This window comes from Canis lupus, chromosome 23 (genome assembly GCF_011100685.1).
Source record: "Canis lupus familiaris isolate Mischka breed German Shepherd chromosome 23, alternate assembly UU_Cfam_GSD_1.0, whole genome shotgun sequence".
Lineage (NCBI taxonomy): Eukaryota > Metazoa > Chordata > Mammalia > Carnivora > Canidae > Canis > Canis lupus.
This window is the reverse complement of record NC_049244.1, coordinates 3,777,901-3,800,505: the sequence shown is the minus strand read 5'-3', so window position 1 is coordinate 3,800,505 and position 22,605 is coordinate 3,777,901. Positions and strand designations below refer to the sequence as shown.

The window sequence follows — 22,605 nt, the reverse complement described above, 5'->3', positions numbered from 1 at the left end:
ACTTTGCACATGGATTTGGAACTCTGCTTAACTATGTCTCAATGAAAATTTCTTCAATTAAGCCACTTGTTTCTATTGCTTCTAAAATGACAGCCGGCATTTATTATGTACATTCTGAGATGTATTATGTACATTCCAAGCACCTTTTGTGTCTTATTTAACCATCACAACAACCCTATGAGGAAGATGCCATTTCCCCATTTTAGAGATGAGAAAATTGAGGCACAGAAGGGTAGAATAACTTGCCCAGGTCACCCCAGTTGATAAATTAAGCAAGATTTCAAAACCAGGCAGATTGTCTCAAAACCTGCTTACGCTGGATTATACTCTAATGTATAGTGTATCAGTATATGTTCTCCAATATATATGCCAGGTATATATTAGGAAATTTGTTCTCTTGGATTTTAGTATTTTTGAGCACTTATGAATACTTGTATTTTACTTTTTATTCCTGGCACTGAGCTAGATGCTACAGAACAGAGTAGGCATGCCTAGCTTTCTCTCCTACCATTTTTCACAAAGATGAAACGAAGAGGAATTAATGAAGACAGATTATTGGATTGGGGCTCACATTCATGGCTGTGATAGCATTGAAAGTTTCTCCTGTCCTTTCACTTTGCATTTAGGAATTGACACATGCTTTTTGTCAATCACAAATAGTGCTTTACATAAAGCCATTTAGACTTGGAGGATGAATATATTTTAAAAAATAAAATTATATTTTCTAAGATTTTTCCTAGTAGTAATTTTTACATATATTTTAGTTGCATATTCTAAAATTGTTTCAAAAAGACAGCAATTGGATTCATATGGTTAAAAATATACATTAGGGGGATCCCTGGGTGGCGCATTGGTTTGGCGCCTGCCTTTGGCCCAGGGCGTGATCCCGGAGACCCAGGATCGAATCCCACATCGGGCTCCCGGTGCATGGAGCCTGCTTCTCCCTCTGCCTGTGTCTCTGCCTCCCTCTCTCTCTGTAACTATCATAAATAAAAAAAAAAAAAAAAAAAAAAAAAATATACATTAGGATACCTGGTGTCATGTTTTTGCTATTGCCTAATACTTTAGCTTGTGAGGCAGTTTTTTTCCCCCTTGAAAAGAAAACAGTGTGTCATTACTGTTTTCCCACTTGAATTCATTCACTTGGACTTTGCTCTTATTTTGACACTTCTCTTTCTGCGTTTATCCCTGGTTAGGACTTCTCAGAGGTGTTGGGAAGCACAAGGTGGGGGAAAACTTTAAAATAAAATATACCCAAGATTTACAGACAGTTTTGGTCTCTTTGCCATCCCATGGTATAGTAAGAGAGCTAATATGCTTATATAACGAGATCTATGTTAATAGATAATGAAAAGAATGCATTTTCCTTCTATTACCAATATCGGTCTCCCTCTGGTTTGCACTGGGGTGGGGATGGAGCATAATTTGTAGTAACTGTAACAGTAACTTTTTCATAGAGCCCTTCTACAGTGTCCAGTTTTAGGCTGATTATTTTACATTTATCTCATTTAATACTTTCACATACCTCTGAGAGTGACATTATTATACCCATTCAGCAGGTCTAGATTGATGAGGTAATCTGTCCAGGGTCACATAGTGAGTGGCAGAGCCAGGATTTGAACTCAAGCAGTCTGTCTCTAAAGTCTGGCATCTTAGCCATCATTATATTACGGCTTCTTTCCAAACTAAAGATTGTTCCCAGTGCTTGGCATGAATGTACTTTGCCAAGATTAAGAGTCTCAGTGTTTTATCAGCTGAGCCAGTAAGCTTTTTTATTTTATAACAGACTCTCTGTTATGATGTTGTTTAATGACATCCTGCAGGATTTACTTGGCTTCCTCCCCCATCTCCTTAACTGTGCAGACAGCCAAAGCTCAGATATGGCCAGCCGTGCTACACTTTCACCTTTGCCTTCCCTGCCTCACGTTATGTGTCACCTCTACCCTGTGTGGGGTCTGCTCCTCCCACCTCCAGCACTGGGGTGGCTATGAAAGGGATCTAAAAGCGTAATAGGGCAGTTGTTGGGAAAGTTTTTGTGGAGTCAGAATCGAGGTTCAAATCCGGCTTTTTGAGTTCTCAGTGCTGCCCCTATAATTGTCTAATTGTCTTTCCATTAAATTTTCTTTCTTTCTTTCTTCTTTCTTTCTTTCTTTCTTTCTCTTCTTTCTTTCTTTCTCTTCTTTCTTTCTCTTTTTCTTTCTTTTCCTTCCTTCCTTTCTTCCTTCCTTCCTTCCTTCCTTCCTTCCTTCCTTCCTTCCTTCCTTCCTTCCTTCCTTCCTTCCTTCCTTCCTTCCTTCCAGATTTATTTATTAATGAAAGACACAGAGACAGAGGCAGAGATACAGTCAGAGGGAGAAGCAGGCTCTCTGTGGGAGCCTGATGCTGGACTTGATCCTGGATCCCAGGATCATACCCTGAGCCAAAGGCAGGCTTAACCACTGACTTACCCAGGCTTCCCTCCACTAAATTTTCTGTCCTATGATTTTTCTATCCAGCAAATATTTATTGTGTGCTACTATGTGCTAGTCACTATTGTGGGCAGTGGGTATCCAGCAATGACACAGGCAAGGCTCTGTCGTCATGGAGCTTACATTGTGGTGACAGGAAGACATAATAAACATACAGATATGGTTGTGAAAGTGCTTTGGAGAAAAGTAAAGCTGAGTGAGAGAGAAAAGAAGTTCTAGGGCAGGATGGGAGAGTGAATGAGAGGAGGAAGCAGTTACTTTTTATATAGAGTGGCAGGGAAAGTCTCTCTGATATGACATTTGAGAAGAGGCTATTTCAGGAGAGGACCCAAATGCAAAGGTCCAGAAGCAAGATCATGCCTAGTGTGTTGGAGGAACAGCAAGGAAACCAGTGTAGTTGGAGTGTAGTAAGACGGGTGCATAGTAGGAGGTAAGATCAAAGTAGGCCAAATCACAAAGGATTTATAAGCCATTTAAAAGACTTTGTCTTTCCCTTTGTGGGAGGGGGAAGTGATTAGCAGGGTTTAAGAAGAAGAATGACATAATAAGACTTTTAAAAAGACCATTCTATCTTTTCTGTGGAAAATGCATTTAGGCTAAGAGTGAGGGGAGAGAGGACAGGAGGATTCCAGGTAAGACATTATTGCAGTAATCCATAGGATTAGTTGATCGATTCATTGTGGAATAGAAAAGGAAATCAAGGATGGTTTCCATGATTTGAGCCTGATTTGATAGGAAGGAGTTGTCATCTACTGTGATGAAGACTAGGGGAGGGAGCACCTGAATGGCTCAGTTGGATAAAGTGTCTGCCTTTGGCTCAGGTCATGATCCCAAGGATCTTAGTTAGGATTGGGCTCCCAGCTCAGTAGGGAGTCTGCTTCTCCCTCTCCCTGCTGCTTATGCAATCTCTCTCTCTCAAATAAAAATTAAAAAAAAAAAAAAAAAAAAAAAAAAGACCAGAGGAGCAGTAAGTTTAGCATACAGATAAAGCAGGAGTTAGTTTTGAATTTGATATATTTGTGATGCTCATTAGACATGTAAAAATCTAAAGACACAATTAGGCTTTCAGAAACTGTGGTAGTGTATATTTTAGAAACAAACTTCATTGTATCTTGAAGTATTAGATTTAAAGGAGATTTCTGAGTTTCTCTAGCACAATTTCTTCAGTTTACAAACTAGAAATACCAAGAGGATAAATGACTTGTACAAATAGCGTTTTTACTACCTGTTGTGCAGTACAAAGAACCCTAGACTTGGAGTCAGGAAATATAAGTATAAATTACACTTTTTATGTTTTTTTTTAATTCTAAACCTCGTACAAGTTATTTATCTGCTTTAAGTCTGTTTTCTATCATCAAAAAGGATAAGAAAGACTCCCACTTTCTGTGAGAATGTTGAAAGTTGCAAAAGTTAGTTGTTGTTCCACTGTTATCAAAGAGAAAAGCGGAGAAACTACAAAATGTTAGTTCTCTAAAACTAGAGAACCAAAGGCACAAAGCAGTCTAAATGAAATAAATTCCAGAACATAATGAGCATTCCCAGAAAAAAGGAGACAGATAGATACTTCAATCCGTGGTGGGACAGCAGGAGGAAGAAGAATCTGCTATAGACCAGGAAAGAGAAACCAGCCAAACTTTTATTGACTACATGTGGGCTGGCATGACTATTTGGAATTTTGAAGAGTCCCAGCCACAGAATAAAGCTGCACCCACCTGCCACCTCTTTCCCATGGGCCTTCACTGAGTTTAAGGATAGAGTATGCTGGAGACTGGGGTCAGGGAAAGAGAGCTAAGAATGATCCTGAGGTGGGTGGAGTCTGCTAAAGGCTAGAGGCAGGGCGGGATAGTTAACAAAAATCTCTCTGAGGCTCTAGGGGCTTTTACCAAGTATAAAGTAGGGCTACCAAGGCTGAGGGCGTGGCAGGAGAGCTGGTGAATGTCCCTCCATGGCTCCAGGTTTTCATTGAGGACAAGGCAACAGCCTTTCAGAAGGTGGAGTCAGAGCAGCAGAGGAGAGAGATCTTAAGGCACAAGCAGTGGAGGGTTCTAGTATACTGGGGAGCAAAAATAGTTCCCTAGCTGGCAGCAAGAATGCAAAATAAAGAAAAATCTCTTGAGTTCAGAAAGCAAGCAGCTAAGAGAGCTGTTAAGTTTCCCCACTATTCAGATCCTGACTTCTCCTGAAGGTTCTGATCTTACCCTAAAATGATTTTAACCCAATCTTGAACTGAATCTAATAAATGCTAAAACAAACCTCAAACTCATCTCAATCATAGATTAAAAGGGTTCAATCCCCTTTACCTCCCCATCTGTACCCTAAGCAAACTAATTAAAGAAGGAACTGCCCTTTGTGAAGGTAAATTACTGTTTTTTTTTTTTTAATTCAAGTATTGATATATAGCATTGTTAGTTCCAGGTGTATAACATAATGATTCAGAAACACTGACTATATATGTATATGTATATATGAGAAATGACCACAATAGGCGTAGTTAATATCTATTGCCATACAAGTTATACATTTTCTTTTTGTGATCAGAACTTTTAAGATCTATTCTGTTAACAACTTTTAAATATATGCAGTACAGTATTACTATAGTCACTGTGTTACATCCCACGACTTATTTTCTAACTGAAAATAAGTACCTTTTGACCCCTTTCACCTACTTTGCCCACCCCCACACCCACACCCCCAGTAACCATAAGCTGTTCACTATATCTGTGAGCTCAGGTGTTTGGGTTTTTTTAAATTTCACATATACATGAGATCATAGGATATTTGTTTTTCTCTATGTGACTTATTTCACTTAGTGTAAATAGCAGGATTTATACCCTCTAGATTCATGTTGTTACAAATGGCAAGACTCCCTTTTATGGCTTTCATCATAAATATACCATAATTTCTTTATCCATTCATCCATTAGATTTTTCCATATCTTGGCTATTATAAGTAATGCTGCAGTGAACATAGGAGTGCAGCTATCTTTTCAAGTTATGTTTTTGTTTTCTTCAGATAAATGTAGAATCTGCATCATAGGGTAGTTCTATTTTGAAGAACCTCCATATTGTTTTCTATAGTGGCTGCACCAGTTTGCATTCTCACCAACAGCATACAAGGTTCCCTTTTCTCCACATCTTTGCCAACAATTGTTACTCTTTGTTTTTTTTTTTGTTTTGTTTTGTATTTTTGTGTGTGTGTGTTTTTGTGTTTTTTTTTTGTTTTTTTGTTTTTTTGATAATAGCCATTCTGACAGGTGTGAGGTGATCTCATCATGATTTTGACTTGTATTTTCCTGATGATTACTAATGTTGATTACCTTTTCATGTACATGTTGGCCATCTATGTGTCTTCTTTGGAAAAATGTTTATTTAGATCTTCTGCCCACTTTTTTAAGTTAGATTTTTTGTTATTGAGTTGTATGGGTTTATTGTATTTTTAAAGATATTAACCTATAATCAGATAGATGATTTGCAAATATTTTCTACCCTATAGTAGGTTCATTTTAGTGATGATTTCCTTTGGTGTGCAGCAGCTTTTTTTTTTTTTTTTTTTTTTTTTGTAGTTTGATATAGTTCCACTGTTTATTTTTGCATTTGTTGCTTTTGTTTTTGGTGTCAAACCCAACAAATTGTCTCCAAGCTATCGTCAGGGAGCTTACTGCCTGTTTTGTAGGAGTGTTATGGTTTCAGGTCTTACATTCAAGTCTTTAATCCATTTTCAGTTAATTTTTGTGACTGGTGTAAAATAATGGTCCAGTTTCATTCTTTTGAACATGGCTGTGCAGTTTTACCAACATCACCTATTGAAGAGACTGTCCTATCCTCATTGTATATTCTCTGCTCCTTTGTCATGGATTAATTGATCAGATATGTGTGAGTTTATTTCTAAGCTCCCTAGTCTGTCCTATTGATCTATGTGTTTGTTTTTGTGCCAGTACCATAGTGTTTTGATTACTTTATCTGTAGCATAGTTTGAAAGCTGGGATTGTAATATCTGCAGTTTTGTTCTTCTTTCTCAAGATTACTTTGGCTCTTTGGACCCTTTCACTTCTGTCTTAACAGTTTTCAGAATATAGGTCTTTAACCTCCTTGGTAAATGTATTCCTAGGTATTTTATTATCTTTGATGTAGTTGTAAATGGGATTTTTTTTCTTCTCCTTTTGCTAGTTGTTATTAGTAATATAGAAACACAACTGATTTCTGGATTGATTTTGTATCCTTTACCAGATTGAAACTTTATTGAATTCATTTATTCTAATGGTGTTTTGGTGGAATCTTTAGGGTTTTCTATGTATAGTACAATGTCATCTGCAAATAGGGACAGTTTTACTTCTTTTTTTCCAATTCGGATGTCTTTTATTTTTTGTCTCCAGTACTACGTTGAATAAAAGCGGTGAAAGTTGACTTTGTTGTCTTGTTTCTGATCTTAAAGGAAAAGCTTTCAGCTTTTCACTATTGAGTAAGATATTAGCTCTGGGTGTGTCATATATGATCTTTGTTATGTTTGTGTTCCCTCTAAACTTACTTTGTTGAGAGTTTTTATCATGAATTGATGTTGAATTTTGTCACATGCTTTTCCTGCATCTATTGAGATGATCATATGACTTTATGCTTTATTTTGTTAGTATGGTGTTTCACATTGATTTGCAGATATTGAACCATCCTTGAATCTCTGGAATAAACTCCACTTGATTATGGTATATGATCCTTGTGGTGTATTTTTAAATTCAGTTTGCAGATATTTTGTTGAAGACTATTATATCTGTGTTCATCAGAACATTATATCAAATTTCATCATACTTTTTTGTTGTGTTTTTGGTATCAGTGTAGAATGGCTTTGTAGAATGAATTGGCTTTGTAGAATGAATTAAGAAGCATTCCTTCCTCTGATGCTTTTTGAAATAGTTTGAAAAAAATAAGTAATAACTATTATTTAAGTATTTGGTAGGAAAAAAAAAAGTATTTGGTAGAATTCACCTGGGAAGCCATCTGGTCCTGGGCTTTGGTTTGTTGGAGGTTTTTTGATTATTGATTCAATTTCATTACTGGTAATTATTCTGTTCATATTTTTTATTTCTTCCTGATTTAGTCTCGAAAGTTTGTATATTTCTAGAAATTTATTCATTTTTTATAAGTTTTCAAGTTTGTTGACATGTAACTTTTTATAGTTTCTCACAGTCTTCTCTCATAGTTCTTCGTAGTTGTGAGGTGTGGGTTGTAACTTTTCTTCTTTCATTTTTGATGTAGTTTACTGGTTCCTCTTTCTCATTGATATGTCTGATTAAAGGTTTATCGAACTTATCTTTTCAAAGAATCAGCTCTGAGTTTCCTTGATTTTTTTTCTATTTTTAAAAATCTGTTTCATTTATTTCTGTTCCGATCTTTATTATTTCCTTCTTTCTACTAACTTTGGGCTATGTTCTTTTTCTAGTTTCTTTAGGTATAAGGTTAGATTTTTTGGAGATTTTTCTTGTTTCTTCAGGCAGGCCTATATCACTATAAGAGCTTTCTTCTTAATAACTGCTTTTGTTGCATCTCTAAGGTTTTGTTTTTTTTTTTTTTTTTTTTTTATCTCTAAGGTTTTGAACCACTGATATCTATCTTTTGTTTGTCTTTATATATATTTTTTTTATTTCCTCTTTGATTCATTTTTGACCTAGTGATTGTTTGGTAGTATGTTGCTTAGCCTCCAAGTATTTGCATTTTTTCCTTTTTTTTTTCTTTTCTAGTTTCATACCACTGTGACTGGAAAGGATGCTTGACATGATTTTATTTAAAAACATTTTTTAAGATTTTATTTATTTATTCATGAGAGAGGCAGAGACATAGGCAGAGGGAGAAGCAGATTCTTCTCAGGGAGCCCGATGAGGGACTCAATCCCCGGACCCCAGGATCACACCCTGAACAAAAGGCAGACACTCAACCACTGAGCCACCAGGCAACCCTGGCATGTAGTTTTTTTTTTTTTTTAAGTTTTTATTTATTCATGAGAGATACACAGAGAGAGAGAGAGAGAGGAACAGACACAGGCAGAGGGAGAAGCAGGCTCCATGCAGGGAGCCTGATGTGGGACTTGATCCCGGGTCTCCAGGATCACACCCTGGGCTGAAGGTGGCACTAAACCACTGAGCCACCTGGGCTGCCCTGGCATGTAGTTTTTTTTTTTTTAATAATAAATTTATTTTTTATTGGTGTTCAATTTGCCAACATACAGAATAACACCCAGTGCTCATCCCGTCAAGTGCCCCCCTCAGTGCCCATCACCCATTCACCCCCTCCCCCCCACCCTCTTCCCCTTCCACCACCCCTAGTTCGTTTCCCAGAGTTAGGAGTCTTCATGTTCTGTCTCCCTTTCTGATATTTCCTACCCATTTCTTCTCCCTTCCCTTCTATTCCCTTTCACTATTTTTTATAGTCCCCAAATGAATGAGACCATATAATGTTTGTCCTTCTCCGATTGACTTATTTCACTCAGCATAATACCCTTCAGTTCCATCCACGTTGAAGCAAATGGTGGGTATTTGTCATTTCTAATGGCTGAGTAATATTCCATTGCATACATAAACCACATCTTCTTTATCCATTCATCTTTCGATGGACATCGAGGCTCCTTAGTTTTTAATAGTAGTCTCATATTTCTTTGTATTTCCGTGGTATCAGTTGCAACATCTTTCATTTCTGATTTTATTTGCATCCTTTTTTTTTCCCTTGAGTGTGACTAAAATATCTCCCAACAAACATACAAACATAAGTCCAGGACCAGATGGCTTCATTGGTGAATTCTATCTGATATTAAATAATTAATATCAATCCTTCTTACGTTCTGCTAAAAAATAGAAGAGAGAACATTTCTAAACTCATTTTACAAAGCCAGAGTTACCCTGATACCAAAACCAGACAAGGACATCACAAGAAAATTACAAGCTGGCATGCCTGGGGTGGCTCAGTGGTTGAGCATCTGCCTTTGGCTCAGGTCATGATCCCAAGGTCCTGGGATCGAGTTCTGCATCAGGCTCACTACAGGGAGCCTGCTTCTCCCTCTGCCTATGTCTCTGCCTCTCTCTGTGTCTCTCATGAATAAATAAATAAAATCTTTAAAAAAAAGAAAATTACAAGCCAAAATCCCTGGTGAACATTTATGCATTATTTATTTTTTCAAAGAAATAACTCTTAGTTTCATCGAACTTTGTAAATAAATGTTCTTTACACACAGTGTCTGACATGAGATAATAAATTTTGAAGTATGCATAGAAACAAATTTTTACATGTGATAAAAGAAACAGAGTCAGTGATGGTCTAGATGTTGAACATGGTGAACAGAAGATATTAATTAGCAGGAAGATGGAAAACTATAAAAAGAACCAGTTTAGAATGCTAGAAATGAAAAATATATCAGAAATTAAGTATTCATTCGATGGGCTTAACAATAGACTGAACACCAAACCCAAGCCAGATGAATATAAAGAAGTCTAAACTTAGGCAAGTCATAGTCAAATTGCTGGAAATCAAAGATTTTTATAAAGGAGGTAGAAAAGAAAAATAAAGTAAAGAAAGTTTGTCTATAGCAGACCTATACAATAAGAAACATTAAAAGAAGTATTTTGGTGCTGAAGGGAAGTGATAATAAAAGTAACTCAGATCTGAAGGAAGAAATGAATTATACTAGGAAAATTAGAGGATTAAAATATAAGATCAAAAGATTATGGCTGTGTAAAGCAAAAAAATAGCAATGTATTATCGGATACTTAGTATAGGAAGTAGAATATATGACTATGAATGCAAAACAAAAAGAAATTAAGTTTGTGATAAGTTAAAGATGCACTCTGTAATCACTAGAGCAAATGTTAAAAAAGAATACAAATAGCCACAGCTATAAGGTCATTAAAGGAAATTGAATAATATTGCTTTATCAAAAATAAGTTATAAAAGCAGGAACAAAGAAAGAATAGACAGGACAAATGGTAGATAATATCAAGATGGTAGACAAAATGAATCATATCAAGAATTACATTTAAATATAAGTAGGAAAAAATATAAGTAGAGCATACACTCCAGTTAAAAGTTAGCAATTGTCAAACTGTATAAAATAGCATGGCCCAACTATGTGCTGTCTATAAAAAACACTTTAAATATAAAGGCACACCAAGTGTCCATCAATAGATGAATGGATAAAAAAGATGTGATATGTATCTTACATAGTGGAATATTATTCAGCCATAAGAAGAGTGAAATCTTGCCATTTGCAGCAACATGGATGGAATTAGAGAGTATTATGCTAAGCAAAATAAGGCTTATTTTGCCTTATTTTAAGATAAATACCACAGATGTTTTAAAGATAAATACCACATGATGATTTTACTCAAGTGGAATTTAAGAAACAAATGAACAAAGGAGAAAAGAGAGACAAGCAAGAAACAGACTCTTTAAAAAAAAAAAAAAGATTTTGTTTATTTGAGAGTGAGAAAGCATAATGAGGGGGAGGGGCAGAGGGAGAGGGACAAACAGACTCCCCACAGAGCAGGGAACCTGACATAGGGCTCAGTCCTAAAACCCTGAGTTCATGATGAGCAGGAAGTCAGATGCTTAACTGACTGAGCCACCCAGGCACCCTAAGAAACAGACTCTTAACTATAGAAAACAAAACGATGGTTACCAGAGGGAAGATAGATGGGGGCTGAGTGAAATAGGTGATGGGAATTCAAGAGTACACTTTACATGATGAGCACTAAGTAATGTATGGAATTATTGAACCACTAAGTTGTACAGCTGAAACTAATACAGAAACTATACTGGAACTAAAATAAACAATAAGGATGTGATATATGTATATGTATGAATATGTGTGTGTATTTGTAACTACAGTATATATAATTACATTAAAGTTAACTACACTTATTGTGGTAAGCTTTTGTAAGTAATTGCCAAATCACTACATTTTACACCTGAAACTAATATTTGTTTAAAAGACAAGAATACTTTTTCTTTAAGAGTTATTTTTAGGGGGCAGCCCTGGTGGCTCAGCGGTTTAGCGCTGCCTGCAGCCCAGGGCGTGATCCTGGAGACCCAGGATCGAGACCCACATCGGGCTCCCTGCATGATGCCTGCTTCTCCCTCCGCCTGTGTGTCTGCCTCTCTCTCTCTCTCTGAATAAATTAAAAAAATAAAAATAAAAAAAAAAAGAGTTATTTTTAGGGATGCCTGGGTGGCTCCGTGGTTGTGTGTGCCTGTGTCTCAGGTAGTGATCCCGGGGTCCTGGGATCAAGTCCCGCATTGGACTCACAGCAGGGAGCCTGCTTCTCTCTGACCTCTCTGTGTGTGTGTGTGTGTGTGTGTGTCTCTCATGAATGCGTAAATAAATTCTTAAAAAAAAAAAAAGACTTTTTTTAAATTGAATGCTATGACTCTTAAATATTACTGAGAAGGGTCAAAGATGGCAGTAGGACCCTAGGCTTGTCTTGTCCCATGAACCCAGCTAGGTAACTATCAAATTGTCCTAAATACCCCAGAAATTGGCCCGAAGACTGACAGAACAAACTCCACAACTAAAAGAAGAGAAGAGGCCATGCCACATCAAAGAAAATAGGAAGTACAGATACATGGTTTAAGGGAGAAGTGGATCACAGGTACTGTGGAGGGCAGGGAGCTGTGGTCTTAGAGAAGGATAAGAAAGAGAGGAACATACAGGGGAATGCACAAGGAGAACATTTCCCCAAGGGCACTGGCCTGGAAAATGAGAGCAGCTGAATTTAGTGAGTTCTTGCAACCAACAGGGTTTAAAGCCTGGAGTTTTAAAGGTCAGTGGGCTTGCCTGGAATAAGCAGTGTGGGCACTGCCTTGCTCCAGGAGAGAAGGCAGGCAAACAACCTGGAGACAGACAGTGTGGAAATAGTGATCTGAAGAACACCTGGGGTACACAGAGGGGAGATTATTCACTTATCTTAGAGAATGTTCCTGGGAGGCAACATTCACAGAGATTCCTCTCCAGAAACAGGGGAGCTGGCTGGCATCATTTCCCTCCCCGCACCTCATAAACATAGAGCATGAACAGGGTCACCAGCAGTGCCATCACTGGCTGACTAACTTACTTACACCAAGCCCCATCCCCACCCTCAACCCCAGAACCCCGGCAGGACTACCCTTCTCATTCAAGCTTGCCTCAATCCCAGCATGGCAGATCCCTCCCCCAGAAGACCAGTACAAACCCCTACCCATACCACATCTCCACCAGAGAGTTCTGCATGGCTTCAGTTGAAGTAGAAGTAGCATCAGGTCTCATTTAACAAGCAGACCAGAGCACACCTAGTTAAAGCTTACCACATTCAGGCCAGGGACCAAACACTGCCTAGAGCAGGCAAGGAGAGCCTCTGCAGACAACTGGCCTGAAGGACAGAGCAGCCAAAACACAACAGCAGATACTTGCTGAAGTGCCAGGCCCTGAACAGTATATGACCTCTTCTTTGTAAAGCCATTACTTTCAGGAGAGGATAAAATGGACTTTTCCAACAGAAGAAGGCAGAGATTTATACGAAATGCCACGATGGGAGGAATTTATCCTAAAGGAAAGAAAAAGATAAGGCATCTGCCAGAGAAATCAGCAAAACTGATATAAATAACATGCCTGATGGAGAATTTAAAGCAACAATCATAAGGATACTCACTGGGCTTAAGGAAGGAATAGAAGACATTAGTTAGACCTTATGGAAACTACAGAGATAAAAGAGTTAACAAAGAATTCGAGATAAAGAATGCAATAAATGAGATTGGGAACAGGTTTGATGCAATCAACAGCAGCCTGGAAGAAGCAAGAGGAATGAACTAGTGACCTAGAGAACACAATAATGGAAAGTAATGAAGCTGAACAAAAGAGAGAAAGAATTATGCAAAACAAGAATAGAGAACTTAGTGACTCCATCAAATGTGTTAACAGTCATACTATAGGAGTCCCAGAACTGGCCCATTCAGTGAAGCATGTGACTTTTTTTTTTTTTTTTTGTATTTTAAAGATTTTATTTACTTTTTGACAGAGAGAGAGTGAGCACACAAGCAGAAGGAGCAGCAGACAGAGGAAGAAAGAAGCAGGCTCCCATGGAGCAGGGAGCCTGATGCAGGGCTCGAACCCAGGACCTTGGGATCATGACCTGAGCCAAAGGCAGTTGCTTAACTGAGTGAACCACCCAGGAGCCCCAAGCATGTGACTCTTGATCTCAGGGTTGTGAGTTTGAGACCCATGTTGGGTGTAGAGATTACTCAAAAAAAAAAAAAAAAAAAAAAAAAGTCCCAGAAGAAGAAAGAAAAAAGAGCAGAAAATTTATGTCAAGAAATAGCAGAAAACTTCCCTAATCTGAGGAAGGAAACAGACATCCAGATCCAGAAGTAAGGAGAACACCCATCAAAATCAACAAGCATTAGTGCCTTAGTTTTGACCAAGACCTATTGTAATTAAATTTTCAATATACAGTGATAAAAGAAAATGTTAAAAGCATTAAGAGAAATGTCCTTAATCCACAAGGGAAAACCCATAAGGCTAGCTAGAGATTTCTCAACAGAAACTTGGCAAGCCAGAAGGGAGTGAGTGGCATGATATATTCAAAGTGCTGAATGGGAAGAACCTACAGCCAAGAATACTCTGTCCAGCATGGCTATCTTTCAGAATAAAAGGAGAGATAAAGAGTTTCTTAAACGAAAACTAAAGGAGTTCATGACCAATAAATCAGCCCTGCAAGAAATATTAAAGGGGACTCTTTGAGTGAAAAGGAGAGACCGGAAGTAACAAAGACAGGAAAGGATCAGAGAAAATCTCTAGAAACAACAACAAAACAAGTAATAAAATGGCAATAAATATATATCTATCAATAATTACTTTGAATATAAATGGACTAAATGCTTCAATCAAAAGATATAGGGTGTCTGAATAGATACAAAAAAAACCAAACAACTAAGACTTATCTATATGCTACCTACAAGAGACTCATTATAAACCTAAAGATACCTGCAGATTGAAAGTGAGAGGGTGGAGAGAAATATTTATCATATACATGAATGTCAAAAGAAAGGCAGAGTAGCAATACTTACATCAGTCTATATATAGAGAGACCTTTTTTTTTTCCTGTATTTATCCTGTTTTGGGTGTCTCTTTTGGTTATGTGATTAAAGCATTGGCAGTTTCAATTTTTTTGGAAAACTGGTCATTACTTTCAGTTTTATTATTTTTCTGGTCTCTATTTTATTTCTGATTTTTCTTTGTTCCCTTTGTCTACTAAAATTCAGCTAAGTTTCTTCTTTTTCTGGGTTCTTGTGTAATTTTATTTGAACCTTTTTGCTTAATACAAGAATTTGTAGCAAAATTTCACTCTAACATCTGCCTTTGCTGCATCCCATTGGTTTTGAAATATTGTGTTTTTCTTTTGAAACATATTTTGATTTGCCATTTGATTTCTTATTTGGCCTATTTATGTGGTAGTGTGTTGTTTAATATTTACATATTAAATATTTAGTATTTACACTGTATTTTCCAGCTTTATTTTATTGTACTATAGTTTGTTTATTGTTCTATAGTTTTGTACCATTGTGGTTGGAAAATATACTTGTATGGTTTCACTTTTCTTAAATTTGTAATAGTTGTTATATCTCTTTTTATGTAATTTAACAAGGGGATTCTTCTATGTGTACTTGAAGAAAATGTATATATATATATTTTTTTTGGATGGAATTTTTTATATATATATATTTTAGAGCCATGTATTCTGAAGTATGCTTCAAGTAAAAAATATTCTTACTGAAAAAAATAACTTTAACTGAGGGTACTCATTTAAAATAAAGCATATCAGAGGGGAGGGGAGTGGGGGCAATGGGTGAAATAATTGAAGGGGATTAAGAGTACATTTGTCATGAACACTGAGTAATGATATATAGAATTAGTGGGCAGCCACCATGGCGTAGCAGTTTAGTGCCGCCTGCAGCCTAAGATCCTGGAGACCGGGGATTGAGTCTCATGTCAGGCTCCTGCATGGAGCCTGCTTCTCCCTCTGTCTGTGTCTCTGCCTCTCTCTCTCTCTGTGTCTCTTGTGAATAAATAAATAAATAATATTAAAAAAAATGAATTGGTTAAATCAGGGGCTCCTGGGTGGCTCAGTCAGTTAAGTGTCCAACTTTTGATTTTGGCTCAGGTCATGATCTCAAGGTCATGAGATTGAGCCCCATGTTGGGCTCTATGCTGGGCATGGAACCTGCTTAAGATTCTTTCTCTCCCTCCCTCTGTCCCCACTCACTCACTGTCTAAAAAAAAAAAAAGGAATTGTTGAATCACTATATTGTACACCTGAAACTAATATAACACTATAAATATACTGGAATTAAAATTAAAAAATAAGGGACACCTGGATGGCTCAGCGATTAAGCTCTGCTTTTGGCTCAGGGCATGATCCTAGAGTTCAGGGATCAAGTCCCACATTGGGCTACCTGAGGGTGAGTCTGCTTCTCCCTCTGCCTATGTCTCTGCCTCTCTCTTTCTGTGTGTCTCTCATGAATAAATAAAATCTTTTTTAAAAATTTAAAAATAACAAAAAATGAAAAAATGTCAGGTAGATAGAACACTAAGAAATACTGTTTGGTTGCTTTAAAGAGCTATGTAACACATCTTTCACAACAAATATAGAAAATTTGAATCTATAGTGATAATCTAGAAGATTTTTGTATACTCAGGAATGTTATATATTATTGTTTTGTTTTGTTTTTAGATTTATTTATTTTTTAGAGAGAGAGAGAGAGAGTAGAGGGGTGGAGGGGCAGAGAAAGAGAAACCAAGCAGACTCTGTACTCAGCATGGTGCAAAACACAGGGCTTAATCTCATGAGCCTGAGATCATGACCTAAGCCGAAACCAGGAGTCACGCACTTAACTGTGCCAATTAGGTGCCCCTGTGGTCACTGGTATTGTAATAGCATTGTATGGTGACAGATGGTAGCTACACTTGTGATGAGCAAAGCATAGCATATAGATAAGTTGAATCACTTTGTTGTACACTTAAAACTACTGTAACATTGTGTGTCAACTATACTCAAAAATGTTTTTAAAAATAAAAAATGGAAACCACATTTGAAAATATAAGTATGTACACACACATATAAACGCAAAGATTATAAGTAAAAGGATAAAAAAGATGCAAAATTAGAAGAAAGCTGGTGTTGCCATGTTAATATCAGTCAAAGTAGATTTTGGAAAAAGGATAATTTCTAGAAAGTAAGACATTTCATAATGCTGTAAGGGTTAATTCATTGAAAATAAATAACAATCTTAAATGTTTATGTACCTAACTACAAAGCTTCAAAATATATGAAACAAAACTAGACCAAAGGGAGAAAGAAACAAATGTACAATCAGTAGTTTTAAATAGCAACACCTCTTACTAATTGAATTTTTGGGTAAAAAAATAATCAGTAAGGATATAAAAGATGTGTACATCACTACCAACTAACTTGACCTAATTGAAATTCATCTAATGATATACTTCAGTATACAAGAATAGCAAAATGGCAGAAGTAAGTCCTTATTAGTAATCACTTTAAATGTAAAACTGTTAAGCTTACCAAGTTAATACAGACTGGCAGAATGGATTAAAACCCCCAAAACCCATGATCCAATTATGTGCTATCTATAAGAGACCTCTGATAGACTAAAGATAAATAGGCTGAAAGTAAAAAGATAGGAAAAGATTTTTTATGCAAATACTACCGATATCATACAAAATATACTTCTGAGTTAAAACAATAAACAAAGATGGTCATTATATTTTGATAAATGGCCAATTTTTGAAGAAGTTATAATAATTATAAACATACATGCACCAAACAACAGAGCCCCAAAATATGTACAGCAAACTGACAGAATTAAAAAGGAAACAGTTCAATAATAGATATTTCACAATCATCATCATAACTATTATTTGTTGAGTACTCACTATTTGCCAAGACTGCTATAGGCATTTTACATATTCGAATTCATTTAACTCACAGCAACCCTTGTGGCAGGGTTATCTATTATTCCCATTTTACAAAAGAGGAAATCATGGCATAGGAAAATTAAATGACGTATCCAAGGTGACAGAGAAGTACATAGCAGAACCTGGATGATAGATGCAGTAAACTAAATTTGGTTCTTAGGGGCTTTCTATTCAAACCTCCCACTGAAAGAAGGGATTTTTTTCTTAGCATTCCTGGTTCTGTCATCTCTATAGGAGCACTGTAGATGGAGCATCATCACTTTAAAGAGTAAAACATTCTAGTAGGCTATTCTGATTGCTATCCAGTTCTTCCATATGTTGAGTTGCAATCTTGTAATTTTGATTTACTGATCTTTATAACGGAAAATAAGCCTATCCTTCTGACAGCTATTGAGGTATGTGAAGATTGTCATGGTGTCATTCACCACCACCCTCAATACCGTACTTTCAGTAACATGGCAGTTAGCAGTTCAATAAGGAAACAGAAGACTTGAACAACAGTATAAACCAAATAGACCTACTGGAGATGTATAGAACACTCCACTGAACAATAGCAGAATTCGTATTCTTCTCAAATGCCCATGGAACCTATTGCTGTTCCTCTGGAACCTGTCCTGTTTTCCAGGGTAGACCTTATGTTAGGCCACAAAAAATAGTTTAATAAATTTCAAAAGATTGACCTCACATAAAGTATCTTCTCTTATCACAATAGAATGAAGCCAGAGATTGAAAAAACAAACAGAAAGAAAACTGGAAATTTTACAAATACTTGGAAATTAAATGGCACACTCTTAAATAACCAGTGGGTGAAAGAAGAATTAAAAAGGATATCAGAAAATAATTTGAGGCGGGACGCCCGGGTGGCTCAGGATGTGATCCCGGAGTACGGGATCAAGTCCCACATTGAACTCCTGCATGGAACCTGCTTCTCCCTCTGTCTGTGTCTCTGCCTCTGTCTCTTATGAATAAATAAATAAAATCTTAAAAAAAAAGGAAAATAATTTGAGGCAAATGGCATTGAAAACACAACATATCAAAACTCATGGGATGCAGTGAAAGCAGCGATCAGAGGGAAGTTTATAGTAAATGCCTACAGTAAAAAGAAGAAAGATCTGAGGCACCTGTGTGGCTCAGTCGATTAAGCGTCTGCCTTTGGCTTGGATCAAGATCTCAGGGCCCCATGTCAGGCTTCCTGATTAGCAGGGAGTCTGCTTCTTCCTCTCTTGCCTGTTCTTACAACTAATGCTCTCTTGTTCTTTCTCTCAAATAAAATCTTGAGGAAAAAATCCCTCAAATCAATAACCTAACCTTACATTTCAAGGAACTAGAAAAAGGTAAATTATCTAATGAACACAGTGCTAAGTGGAGTTTGGAATACAACAGACACTTAAAAAATGTTAGTATCTCACTGTTAAAAGGTAGAGGAAGGTCAGTAATACATCCTCCAGATTGAGAAGGCACTTTAACACTGAAAAATGAAGCAATCTACTCCATACCATTAATACAGAGTTTTATTCAGTCATTTGTTGACAGGGTATTGGGCTAGCAGGTAGATGGAGGATCCAGGGTACTACACCACATTCTCCACCCAACTTGGACCTTGACCCACACTTTTATAGTACAAGGGGTATGGTGGTGTGGTCACAAGGTAGTTATCTAAAGTGATACCATCTGGTACTAGAGGATCTGTACTAGATACCTTAAGTGGTACCACCTGTGTGCCCGAGCGGGCTGTCTACTAGTTTTCTAAGGTAGCACCATCTCTACACCAGAGGGGAGAACAAGATGGAGGGCCAAAGATGAAGCCAGTTTTGTCAGCAATCACACTACTAAACGTAATCATTGAAAGTACTTTAAAAATGAATGTAGGATACTTTTTACAGCATTCTTTCCATTTCTGCAGTTTGCTTTGATGGGTTAGGATATATCTGGGTTTTTTAACCTGTTTTTAAAATTGAGGTATTACAGGGACACCTGACTGGCTCAGTTGGTGGAGCGACTCTTGATCTTAAAGTTATGAGTTCCAGACCCATATCAAGTGTAGCGATTACTTAAAAATAAAATCTAGAAATAGATAGAGGTATTACACATATCCTGTGATTTCATCCACTTAAAATGTACAATCCGGTGTGTTTTAGTATATTCTCCAAGTTGTGTCTTCATCACATCTAATTCAAGAACATTTTTATAACTCTAAAAAGAAACTCCATACCCATCTGCTATCATCTAGTCTTAGGTGACCACTAATCTATGTTCTCTCTTGATGGATTTGCCTTTTCTGGATGTTTAATGTAAATGGAATCATACAATATGTGGCCTTTTATATGTGTCTTTTATATAGTGTAATACTTTCAAGGCCATTTCTGTTATATCCATTTCCATTCCTTTTTATTGCTGAATTTTCCAAAGTATGAATATACCACATTTTGATTATCCATTCATCAGCTGGTGAACATTTGGATTGTGTCCACTTTTTTGGCCATTAGGAGTGATAGTGTTGTGAACATTCATGTGCAAGTTTTTGTTTGGACACTTTTTTTTATTTCTCTTAGATACTACCTATGGTTGGAATTGCTAATTTATATGGTAGCTCTATGTTTAACTACTAGACTGTTACCAAAGTGGTTGCATCATTTTAATCTCCAGTATATGAGGATTCCAATTTCTCCACAGTGTCGCCATTATTATCTTTTTATTTTAGCCATCTGTGTGGCTGTGGAATATCTCATTGTGATTTTGATTTGCCCTTTCCTAATGACTAATTATGTTGAGCTTATTTTTATGTGCTTATTGGCTGTTTGCGTATCATCTTTGCAGAAATGTCTACTCAGATCTCATGCTCATTTTTTAACTGGTTTATTTTTCTGTTTGTTGAATTGTGAGAGTTCTTTATGTATTCTGGATATAATTCTCTTATCAGATATGCAATTTGCAGATATTTTTTCCTATTTTATGGATTTTCCTTTCACTTTCTTGATGATGTCCTATGAAGCACAAAGGTTTTTAATTTTAATGAAACCAATTCATTTTTTCTTTGGTTACTTGTACTTTTGGTGTCAGCTCCAAAACCATTACACAATCCAAGATCACCAAGGTTTATGGTTATGTTTTCTTTTAAAGGGTATAGTTTTAACTCATATTTTTTTTAGATCTTTGATCATATTGAGTTAATTTTTTAATGTAATGAGAGGTAAGGATACAGCTTTATTGTTTTGCATGTAGACATCCAGTTGTCCTGACACCGTTTGTTGAAATACTATTTTCCCCCCATTGAATTATCTTAGTGCTTGCCCAAAATTGATTGCTTATAAATATAAGGGTTAATTTCTAGACTATTCTATTCCATTGATCTATATTTCTATCCTATGCTAGTATCATAATGTTTCAATTACTGTAACTTACTGTTTTGAAGTCAGGAAGTATGAGTCCTCCAACTTTGTTTTTCTTGTCAAGATTATTTTGGTTCTTTGGAGACCCTTGCATTTCCATATGAGTTTTAGGATCAACTCTTAAATTAAAAATAAAAGACACCTGGGATTTTGATGGAGATTTCCACTAAATCTGTGGATTAGTGTGAGAAATGTTGCTAACTTAATACTCTTAAATCTTCAAATTTGTGGACATGAGATGCGTTTCAATTTGTTTTCTTTAGTTTCTTTCAAAATTTTTTTTGTGTGAGTTCTCAATATATGTCTTACATTTCTTTAAATTTATTCCTAAATATTTTATTCTTTTTCTGTTGTAAATAAGATTTTTTAAAAAGATTTATTTATTTATCTTAGGGAGACAGAGAATGAAAATAGGGGGAGAGACAGGGGGAGAGGGAAAGAGAGAATCTCCAAGCAGACTTCCTGCTGACACAGAGCTCGATCCCAGGACCCCAAGATCATGACCTGAACTGAAATCAAGAGTCGGTTTTTCAAGTGGCTGAGCCACTCAAGTGCCCCATGAATGAGATTGTTTTAATTTTATTTTCAGGTTGTTCATTGCTAACGTACAGAAATACAATTTATTTTCATATAAATTTATTGCATATTTGTATATTATGTCGCTGAATTCTTTGATACTTCTAATGGTTTTTTATGGATTTCTTGAGAATTTTCTGTATACAGGATCAAGTTATCTGTGAATAGAAGCAGTTTACTTCTTCCTTTCCAATCAGGATGCCATTTATTTTTCTGGCCTAATAGCCTTAACTAGAACTTCTAATACACTGTAGCATAGAAATTGATGTGTTGCATTTTTATGAAAGGGTGATGGGGTATGAACTCTTTTTATATCCATTAAATCCACCACTTCAATATTGTGGTGGCTTAATGAAATTAGTATCATATATGTAGGACAGTAATTGGGGGTGTTATGATCATGTAACTTTTTTTTTTTTTTTAGTTGAGGAACACTTTAACAATGTCCTTGTTTTTTTTCTTTTAGGTTTTCTCAAATAATGATGAAGGCCTTATTAACAAAAAGTTACCCAAAGAACTTCTCTTAAGGTAAATGTAGATAAACTCTATTGAATTCAGATTTGATTCAGTCATCATGTTCCAAGACAATCTTCTTTCTCACTATGAGTCCATAGCATAGAAAAACAGACAGAATTAGCCTAACTGACTTTTTGTTTTTGTTTTATAGAATGCTGTTCAGCTTGTTGTTAAATTTTACTTGGTCTAATCCAGAATGTACTAAGTATGTACATAGCATTGGTCTGGATTCTTTTTGTAATGTGGTAAGTATTGTAATAATCTACAGTAGGTGCCATTGTTTTGGTATCAGTAGATATTCTCAATGTAGTCAATAACAGGATATTGAGCTCCTGAAGTCCCAGACATTTAGATGTTTTCTGATAAATCACTTTTAAAATAAGTACAGTTATATGTTCTTACTGAGAAGTTGAAATGCTCAGTCTAAATATTGATATATTTTTATCCATTTTGTGAGAATTATCTGCTCAGTGGCAGTGAGTACTATAAAACATGATTTTTGTCCTGTGTTTCTGGCATCACTGAATATACAGTAAATAGTATCTTGCTTGTCATTTTACCAAATAAACCTATCAACCAATGTTTGTTGATCCTGAGACACTACAGTTTCTTCTAGTACTCTGCAATCATCAGAGAAATCCAATTTTAGTTTTGGATGT

The 22,605-nt window shown here is 36.3% G+C and overlaps 1 protein-coding gene across 6 annotated transcripts in view; it reads left to right on the top strand.

The window, feature by feature from the left end:
* The window catches only part of FBXL2 (F-box and leucine rich repeat protein 2), a 109,571-nt gene that overhangs the window by 1,884 nt on the left and 85,082 nt on the right, over positions 1-22,605 (top strand). For 4 of the 6 annotated variants that reach the window (XM_038570318.1, XM_038570316.1, XM_038570317.1 and 1 more), the window contains exons 2-3: positions 21,897-21,958; positions 22,098-22,191. In XM_038570318.1, the coding sequence (XP_038426246.1) occupies positions 21,897-21,958; positions 22,098-22,191 (156 nt within the window). The remainder of the gene's footprint in view (positions 1-21,896; positions 21,959-22,097; positions 22,192-22,605) is intronic. The other 2 variants (XM_038570320.1, XM_038570319.1) reach the window with 1 other exon arrangement.